The 10193-nt window shown below is 42.8% G+C and overlaps 1 protein-coding gene across 1 annotated transcript in view; it reads left to right on the forward strand.

The window, feature by feature from the left end:
- The window catches only part of LOC125885448 (voltage-dependent calcium channel gamma-2 subunit-like), an 88808-nt gene extending 79828 nt beyond the window's left edge, over window positions 1-8980 (forward strand). Inside the window, exons 3-4 of the mRNA XM_049570987.1 lie at window positions 3196-3336; window positions 6781-8980. Coding sequence (XP_049426944.1) covers window positions 3196-3336; window positions 6781-7313 — 674 coding nt within the window. The 3' untranslated portion in view covers window positions 7314-8980. The remainder of the gene's footprint in view (window positions 1-3195; window positions 3337-6780) is intronic.
- Window positions 8981-10193: the final 1213 nt, after the last annotated feature.

The following is a 10193-nucleotide window of genomic DNA, read 5'->3' on the forward strand; positions in this document are numbered from 1 at the left end:
TGCACATACAGTATGTGGTTGGTACGGGGGGCTTTCCACCTTGAAGACAATTTCCCCTGACAGGACATGTCAATGAAGGAGACGAGATGGGGTTAAAAAAAATACGATGGAAGTGGAGGAGGAGGGGAAACTTGGTGCAGTGCCAACTCTGAGGTCACCTTAATATTTGATCTGCTTCAGTGAATGGAGCCATCACAGTCCGGCTGTACTGAAGAGAGGCAGAGAGACAGGGATGGAAAGAATGAAGTAACAAAAAAAGCAGTAAAAAAGAGACAAGGAGTTATCCCTTTCGTAATTAGAAACAAGATCAAGGACGAGCATGAGTGACATGCTTTTTCTTCCTCAAACAGCCATTTTTAGGTTCCCATGAGCAAGACAGTAAAAGTATTTATTATGATTTAAGTCTAATCTTGCCAGCTTTGGCCATCATTTCTATGAGTGAGGATAACAGTGTACTCGAGGAGCACATCTCTACAACAGAGTTGAATCAAGTCAAGAGTTTACCCGGACTGTGTGACTCACATTACCGCACTAGAAATGTTGGTAATAATCCCTCATTGAACAGAGACCTGCACACACAGGAATGGCAAATACAGCAGGTCAACAATGAACTAGAAGGTACAAATTTTTCTTCCAAATACATAATAAAATCTGACTGCCTGCACGTGTTTCTTGTTTCTTTATTTCGTGATGTTGCTGAGGATAATGCGATCAATATTGCATGATGTCAGGCAAACTGTCAACTTGTTACACTAAGTTTCATCTTCAGTCCGACATTGCTTTCGTGGGGAGGGGTTCGATTTTTCCCTGACTAAAACACCAAAGTATCGGCCCGAATCTAACGTCATTTTAAGTCCACACTGATGAGTAGCCATGCTAACACACTTGTTCTGCTGGGTTTAAAGAGTGAAGCCGCACAGAGTGAAAAATAGAGTACGATTATGGGTGATTTTGAGAAGACATTTTGATTTAGGACAGCCTCAATAGCAGCATTTTGGTGTTATGTGTCACTCTTCATTTGTTCCGATGCACAGCTTGACAATGGTGTTAGTCAGATGATTCAGTGAACTCTGCAGGGGGACTTTCAAATTTTTCCACAGAGATTGCACTATAGGGCGGCTATAGAATCCCTTCTTTACGCCGCTTTTGCATTTGTACTCATAACTGATGAACGTCAGCATCATGCTGCTCCCATGTGTGACATTAGATAGCATGCCAGCATACAACAGCATCAGCTGTATAGTGACTGATTTTGTCCTTTGCTTGCAAGGTAGGGAGCTGCCGTTATTCTTTTTTGAGTTAGCTGCTAACTGCTGTTAGCTTCTTTTTAAATCTCACCGGCAGTGGGTTGCACACATAGCACATCGTCTAAATGTCACACTTGTCCTGTCCATGGTCCCATCCTGCCAACTGTTCCCTTTACACAGACATCGATTCAGTGTTGTTACTACCTCCGCTGCCAGATTAAAGGCAAGACAGCTCTGCTCCACCATTCCACAATTGTACCTTATGTAAAAAACAGCGAGGCAGAATATCAGCATGACATTACTACCTCAAATAGGCTGTGTAAAAGGGGCTTAAGTAACTGCTGTTTCATGTCACAGGCAGGGGAGTGAGCGGATTAGAAGTTCCAGACCCAGGCAATCATTATTACTGATGGGAATAATGGCCGAATCCACAATAATAATACTAATGATAAATATAACTAATAATCATACAATATGCAATATCCAGTATCCAGTATGAAAAGGGGATCATCCTTTAACCTAAAATGTGGCTAGATCCTGCAACTTACTGTGTAAATTGCCAGTTACCTAATGTTGCAATTCCAATGCTTGTGAAAGCTCCTTTTTGAAAATATTCTAACTTTTAATCAGCCATCAGTTGAAGGTGAACAAACAAGTATGCTAAACAAAAATATTTACTTTAGTAGTTGAAGATTAAGGGCTCATTTATGCTCAATGTAAGACACATAGGTGGAGATGGTCAGAGCCTGCTGTCTGTGCTCCGCATTCATTTGAAAACCTTACGGATGCGGATAAAACGCAGCAGTACCACCGGAGATTTTTGAGGCAGTGTAGTGTAGTTCAAGCGAGATATGGCCGTAGGAGACAGCGAAGAAATTTAAATAATGCCGGAACGGAACGAATCAATGATACAGTAAAAAGAGTTCTCTGTCCACATGCTGGGGTGTATATATAACGGCCACACAGACCACCACCGTCTACAACAGTGCCTTCATTTAAAGGTACAGTATTATGACCTCTGATGGCACCTTGTTTGTCGTGTGAAACCATGAGGACAGTGACATTTACAACCTTTGAAACAGACGTATCTATTGTCATACGTATAAAAGAGCCTTAACTGAGCTGACAAACATTTCTCAATAGCAGAGCAGGGAAAGTGCCTCCCAACACAGTAAATGTCAAGTTGTAGTGGTTCACAACACTCTTTGCAAATGGATTCAGTGACATTAATGAAAAACATTAGCTCTATTTTGTCTTATTAATTTGTGTTTTCACAAAGAATCAGACAAAGAGATACAGGCAGACAAGGGAAGAATATGATATCATTAACAAGGAAAGCAGACTCATGCAAGGGAATGGTATCAGCGTGGAAGCCGGCAAAAGTTCAGGAATGTGGCACTGGTCGCCTCAGAAACCAGATCGAGCTCCGTGACCACGGCAGCACCATGACAACCCCGAGGCCAATCAGCAAATCAGCCACGCAGAGGGCAAACAGACAGACAGCTGATGGACAGACTGATAGGGGAGGGAAAGAGGACAGAGACAGACAGAGAGTTAGAGAGATGGAGTGATAGAGCAATGGAGAGGGGCGTGATGGAAGGAGACAGACACACTACACAATGGAGGAGAGATCGAAAAGGAAGACAAGACAGGAAAAAAGCATAATGAAGAAGTAGTAGTCAAGGTTTAGTGTAATATAATGCAGCATATTCTGTTCAAAGGATCCAATCGCTGCTGTGTGCTGACTGCATTGAAGGTGGTAGATTGACTTCCAACCTTCAACATACTTGGGAGCAATTCATTACTAATCATTTAAATGTCTTTCATGCATATCATCTATTGTTTGGTTGTTCATACTATTTGTAATATAATTCTATCTTCAGCATGTGTCCAATGGTGACATTTGACAATGACAATAATTTTCCCCTTGATGTGTGTGTGTGTCCAGGCGCTGTACGAGCCTCCAGTATCTTCCCCATCCTGAGTGTGATCCTGCTCTTCATGGGGGGGCTGTGCATCGCCGCCAGCGAGTTCTACAAGTCACGCCACAACATCATCCTCAGCGCTGGCATCCTTTTCGTCTCCGCAGGTACGAAGGGAAGGAGAGGAAGGAGGCAAGGAGGGGTGAGGGAAGGAGGGAGTGGGACGGGATGGCAGAATGAGGCGAAGGTGTCAAGGTGAAAGTGTTTGCGGGGAGCAAAAGTAAAGGAGGAAGGTTCAGGAAGGAGGACAAAGAAACTGAAGAGAGTAAAGTAGAAAAAAAGGAAGGTAGAGGAAAGAAAGGATGAAAGAAAAGGATGAAAGAAAGGAGGATGGGTAGGCGTTTGGCTTATTGGGTGTACTTTAGGAGAAATGATGGAAGGTGTCTTCAGAAAATCAATTTGCTTTTGGAATCAACATATTTTTCTTTGGGTACTATATGAACGATGAAAACGGATAAAGAATTGGACAGGCGACAATACAAAGATGTTATCCTTAAACCTGCAATCAATGATTTTTGGGCCATTTGAGGGCAGCGCAACAAGCTGTAACACTGACCTATTCGCTATCACCGTATAAAGCTGATAGGGCTAACATGTCAGCAAAGCTTACAGTATCTACATATCATGCGGTCAAAGAGCCACTGTCTAATTGGGGTCATGTTTCTAGCCACTTGATAGATGTAAATGCAATGTTCACACTTCTTTCAGCTGTTTTGTCTCCACCAGCTCCCGAGAGAAATATCTTTGCTTCACTATGTTCACAAGCTGGTTGCTAAAATTTTCACTGAAAACAACTGTATACTGTGGCCAAAACCAACACTGTGAGAGTGGTGTGTGAAACAGCCCCGATATGGCTATTACGAAACCCACCAGGCTCTGTTTAGATAAGCAGTAATTTTAGGGTGCTTTCTAGTGATGCCATGAGAACCTATACTCGCGATACCTTTCGATACCATGATGAAAAAAACCCGGCGATACTAATTTTTTGAAAAAGCAGAAGAACCAATGCCAGCGTAAGAATCAGTGCTATGACTCTTCCGGAACTGATGGGGGCAGTATACGCCATAGAGCGTTACAGTCCATGCTTACATTCAGAGCGAGGGGGTGACGAGGAAGAGGAGAGAGTGGCTGTCTGCTAAAGCTTACATTCAGAACCAGTCACGGCCGCACTTTAGGACAGAAAATAGATCTGCTAGCAATATATGCAGTTTTAAACACCACTTTGCCTGTTTATTAATTGCTTTAACTCATTCTGAATTGCTTTTGAACCGTCCGTGCTCAGTGTGGAGCTTTGTCCAGCTTTGTTCAGTTCATCAAAAAACATCCCAATTAAAATCAGTAGCATAATAAGCAGATATGTTCCATGTTATTTTGTTTAATTTCAATAACACAGAGAACAGCTTGAACAAGCTGCGTGTGAGCTAACGCTCAGGGGTTTCACTCTCAGCAGTACGTGACTGCGCATGCGTGTTTATTTCTTGTACATGGGATCTTAGGATTTTTTTTTTTTTTTTTTTGTTACCGTGGTATTGACTTGGTATCGAGTATCGTGCAGTTTTACTGGTATTGGCACCGACTGAATTTTTGGTATCGTGACATCCCTAGTGCTTTCACACCTGCCCTATTTGGTTCAGTTCAGTCGAACTCAAGTTCATTTTGCCCCCTAAGTGTGGCTCGAAACAAGACCTTTTTGAAGAGGTAGTCTTGGGCCGGTTACAAATGAGCTCTGGTGCGGTTCGTTGTCCCTCCATTGTGACATTAGAAAGTGTTGCATTAATCTTGCAAGTGTACTCTCAGTGTTTTCTTTACTTCCTGGATTTTTCCCGCATGGAAACTCACAGAAAGAGCAGCTTTCCCATGCAAGGCATTTGATCTGGTCCGCTTGTAAATGCTGCCGTGAGAACACGAACCAACTCCAGGCAATTGTGCAACTTTATAACAAAATAAGTCCCTGATTCAGACCAAAGCAATGAACTCTAGGTCTGAAAGCATCCTTAGTGTCTATGGAGTCAGCAAATTTCACATTTAGCAGCCAGTTTCAGGTATTCTTGTTCCCATTCGTCACTTTGATACAAAAACTTAAAAAAAAAAAAAAAAAAATAGGGTCCAGGTTGAAACATACTAAAGTTACTCTTTAAAGACAAACAAAACAGGCATTTTTTCCAATTGACTTACTGGAGACTCAATGCTTCACCACTCCTTCATGGAAAAAATAATCTTGACATTGTCATTTATCAGTATATAAAAGAAAATTAAAGACCCAGTGAGGAGGAGGAGGAGGAGGAGGAGGAGGTAGAGCTGCGGAAAACACAGCACAGAATCGAGACATTTAAGAGACACAAATGTCTGTTGTGGAGCAACTGAAATTGAAAATGTCCTGTTTCGGAGACAACAGAAGCCACGCTGGCGCTTGCTGACCACCAGGTGATGTGTTGCGTAGCTTTTGACGTGTGCGTAGCATGCTACAGTCGCCTCAGGACGAAGCTAGGGAGACAAAGATAGCGCAGGTTGCCATTCTTGCTGGAGCGTTTTTGTGTTTTTGTGCGTGCATGCATGTGTGTGTGTGTTTGTACTCTGGTTCTAGGCCATGGCCTACTGCGCTGCGCTAGATAACTAGTTCCCCTCCAAGTCAGAAGTGAGAGATGCAGTTCTCTCTGTTTCTCTCTCTTTCTCGCTGTCTGTGTCTGTCTCTCTCGCCCTGTTGCTAGGCTCAGAGGAGGCCACTGGGATTACACTCTAAAAATAAGGTGTCCCTGATACTCTTCTGCTCTGATCCATCTCAATCAGGCCCTCACAGTTCTCACACTTCAGTCTGCTTTTCATACAGCACCTTTTTCACTGTTTGTCTGCATATTTGTCCCTTTGTCTGTCTGTCTGTCTGTCTGTCTGTCCATGTGTTTATTTCTGGCTACGCACAGCCAGAGTGATGGTGTATGACAAGACTGACAGACGATCAAAATAGGGGGAGGAATGATGAAACAGAGATAGAGAGAAAAGGTGACACAGATGAGAGAGACTGGCAGCGAACTTGAACTCTGTTGGAGATAGGAAAGGCAAGGAAGGGTGACCTGCAGAGAAACTACAACTGATTCTTTTCACGTTCCTTGGGTTGACACACTTATTTAGTAAGTTGCAAGTTTATTTGAAGGAGATTTCAGTTCTCGTTTACCATCATTAATCAGCTGTCTTTATCTTTTTTTTGTCTGACAGCTATTCGGCCACTTGACTTGGTGGATGACAATAAAAACTGATAAAAACTAAGTCAGTTACACTTTTGTATTCTTTCATGTCACAAGTAAGTTCGAGAATATCACCTGTGTTCAATAGAAATAAATCTGAGGAATTTTCTGTCAAGAAAAAGGTAAAAATGACTCCAGCAGTCAAAACTGAGGAGCGAGTTTCTTTATCTTTGGCTTCTGTATTTTTTATTTTAAGCTAACAAAGATAATAACTGTGATGACTTTAGTTGTTTACTGTGTGGGCCTACTTGAGTAACAGTTTGGCTGTATTTTAGTTTTGATTTAATCTCTCTCCCTCTTTCCCCGTCCCAGGCCTGAGCAACATCATAGGAATCATTGTGTACATATCAGCCAACGCTGGGGACCCTTCCAAGAGTGACTCCAAGAAGAACAGCTACTCCTACGGCTGGTCTTTCTACTTCGGCGCCCTCTCCTTCATCATGGCTGAAATGGTGGGTGTGCTGGCCGTGCACATGTTCATCGACCGCCATCGGGAGTTACGCGTGGGGGCACGAGCCGCCGACTACCTCCAAGGTGCGGCCATCACGCGCATCCCCAGCTACCGCTACCGTTATCGACGCCGCTCACGCTCTTCGTCCCGCTCCACAGATCCCTCGCACTCTCGCGAGGCATCACCGGTTGGCCTGAAGGCCTTCGGGACGCTGCCCTCCACTGAGCTGTCCATGTACACGCTGCCCAAGGGCCAAACGGGTACCCCGACAGCCACCTATAACTCCACAGAGAGGGACCACAACTTCCTGCAGGTCCACAACTGCATCCAGAAGGACCTGAAAGACTCAGGCGGCCACAGCAACACCGCCAACCGACGCACCACACCTGTATGAAACTGATAGAGGGACCTCAGACACTAAAAAATCAGAGGGAATTTGGGGGGAGGCGGCAAAAGACAAACGATGGTGTAAGGAGACGGAAAGAGGAAGGGCTTAAATGATAGATGGAGTGAGGGGTAAGCAACAGAGGGGAAGTTCTGAGCGCTCCACAGCACCTCAGATGATCACTGAGTTTCTGTTTAAAAAAAGGAAACAGCGAAAAAAATGCATAAAAAAAGAAACATGCATGATTTTCCCATCTACCATTGTTTAACGAGTTTTGAACATGTTTGTAAAGATTTGAGGATGGGGAAAGAGGAGTCGGGAGGGGGGGTGGCCGGTGGTTGTCTGTCTCGGGGCTGTGGAACCGTGGAGTGGTGGGCTGGGCCAGACTGCCCGTTAAAAAGGTGAACTTTATATTTTTTACTCTTCCTCAGTCTGATGAAAAGGGGGCGTAGTTGACCCCTCGGCCCCGCCTATGATCCCGCCCTCGCACTACCATCCCACAAGCCCCCCAACACACACACCCTAACCTCCCGTGAACCCCACTCCTTTCTTTAGTTGCTGTATCTTCTTGATTTCATTCTTTATTCGCATTAATACTGTGAACCATTGCGGTGTGGGATTTTAGCAGGGAGCAATTCAGGCCGCAAAAAAACATGAAAAAAAACGAAAAAAAAACACATAAGTTAATATATGTATTGATTATATATAAATATATGAATATATATGTTAATAAATCATGACTAGACTTCCCTGGTGCAAAAATATCAACAAGAAAAAAAGAAAACAAGTAACTTACAAGTGAAACTAAATCAAGTCGTCATGGAAACTAAACCAAGACTGAGGATTCTTCGTGACTGGCTCATTTGACGGGCAAAGGCTTCAGCCTACTTGATAAACTGATATTGGTTAGTATTAGATACATTATCACATTCTTTTACAACGACAAAAAAAAAAAATCTTTTGGCCTTCCGCCGAAACCCTGGCAGCCATCCTTGTTCAGGGTCAACGACAGGTGAAAAGTTGACCTCACGTTTTTTTGCTCCATAAAGGGGCGGAGTGAAGAGAGAACTCTGGGTAATGGAGGATCTCTCTGCAAACTTGACTGTGGACAATGAGACGTCACTACTGCCAAAGACACAAAGTAGTGCGTGAGAGAACATGGCTACCAGCGAGGTGAAGCTAAGTGACTCCAAAAAATTAAGAATTTACATGCATGCTAATCAAAATCATCCAATCTGCTTTTAAGGAACCTATGTTTTGAACAATTGAACAATGATACCATGTAAGGGCAGTGGGGGTGACAAAGTAGAAATTAATGTTACAGTACTGTGTCTATTTCAGTTTTTCTTTTCTTAATTTTTTTGAGTGGGTCATTTGGGGTGGGGCTTCATTACGCTTGAAACAAAAAGAGCAAACTTTGGAGAACGTATCAAGGCTTTTTTTAAACAGAAGAAAATCTTATCTTACCTTTTCATTTAATTTTTATTTTCTCGGTTCTTTTGAACTCTCACACAGCCTTAGTCTCTTTCTTTGTCTCATTTTTTCTTGTTCTTTGGTTTTGCGTTGTGTTGTTGTAAATGAGAATTTAAAAAAAGCGTAATGTCTTTCAAGGTGCCAAAACTGAATGATTCTGAACTTGGATGCATCAAGTCCTGATGACGAATAAAAATTGAACCCCCCCGTAGGGAACAGAATGAGTGTTTGTTGTATCATGTTTGATCTAAAAATGTCAAAGAGTCTAGTTAGAGCAGAGAGGGATCAGTCTACGTTAAGATAGCATTTCTAAAAATGAGAAGGCGAGAAAGAGACCGCAACCAGGAGATAGGCTGGGTACTGTCATTCATTTAACCCTTTGACAGACTAAAGAAACTATCTTGAAAAGGTGTCATGGTAAAGAATCACTGATTGAAGTGCAACACAAAGAAAACAAAGTTTGCCCCTTTCTTTTATGTGGGACCCAAATGAATTGCCTCTCAATGCATTGTGGGAAAACAGATGACACAAGAATGACCAACAACATGAAGACGGGTTGAAAGTCGACAAATGTGACCACCACAAGAAATGCAGTGGTTTCCATGAAGTTGTGTTTTTTCCAGGTGTGGAAACTGTCTGTGGAAGAGAAGATCGTTATTGGAGTTTATGGGATCCATCCGTCCGTCCGTAGGTTTCTTATTTCCACAATGCTCATTATAAAGCAAAATACCTGCTAGATTGTGAGCCTTGACAAGTCCACAGTAGCCTTGTCTCACTCCCAGGGTGTCAAAAAACACAGCTTGGTCAGTGGCCATCTGAATCAAATATGGACACACAATATACCCTTTAGTGTCTGTATAGCCCTGTTTTCACTGGTACGTTTTGGTACGTTTTTTTTTTTCGTTTCCACTGTGTAAAGTTGTGGATGGTACCACTGGAACTGTTCCATACCGTCCCCATTTTTGGTCCCCCCTCTGTTGGGGTACCTAGCACACAGATCTGGTACTAAAAGGTGGAGCTGTGAACACTGCAGTCTGATTGGTCAGTAGAGGACAGTCACTCAGCTCAGGGCTGAGCTGTGTCTGGTTTTGTGAGGCTCATGTGTTCATACTGTGGAGAGTTTTATTAGAAAACTATTGTAAACTATTAGTAACTATGAAATGAGAGGATGTTTTGCTGCCTCTCACAGCAGCTGTAGAGTGAGAACAACTTTAAAGGTGGAATGTTAACTTGTAATGTTACACACCTTAAATTTCACTGTGACAACTCTGACCATCACTTTAGTTTTTATATGACATACACTTTCAGTAATGAGTGGATCTTCAAGCGTTTATATGTATTAATTTCGACCGGATTATGTGAACTCCATATATTCTAATCCTCACTCCAAGAAAAGAAACAAAAGCGTCGTGGAGT

The sequence above is a fragment of the Epinephelus fuscoguttatus genome, linkage group LG3 (assembly GCF_011397635.1).
Source record: "Epinephelus fuscoguttatus linkage group LG3, E.fuscoguttatus.final_Chr_v1".
Lineage (NCBI taxonomy): Eukaryota > Metazoa > Chordata > Actinopteri > Perciformes > Serranidae > Epinephelus > Epinephelus fuscoguttatus.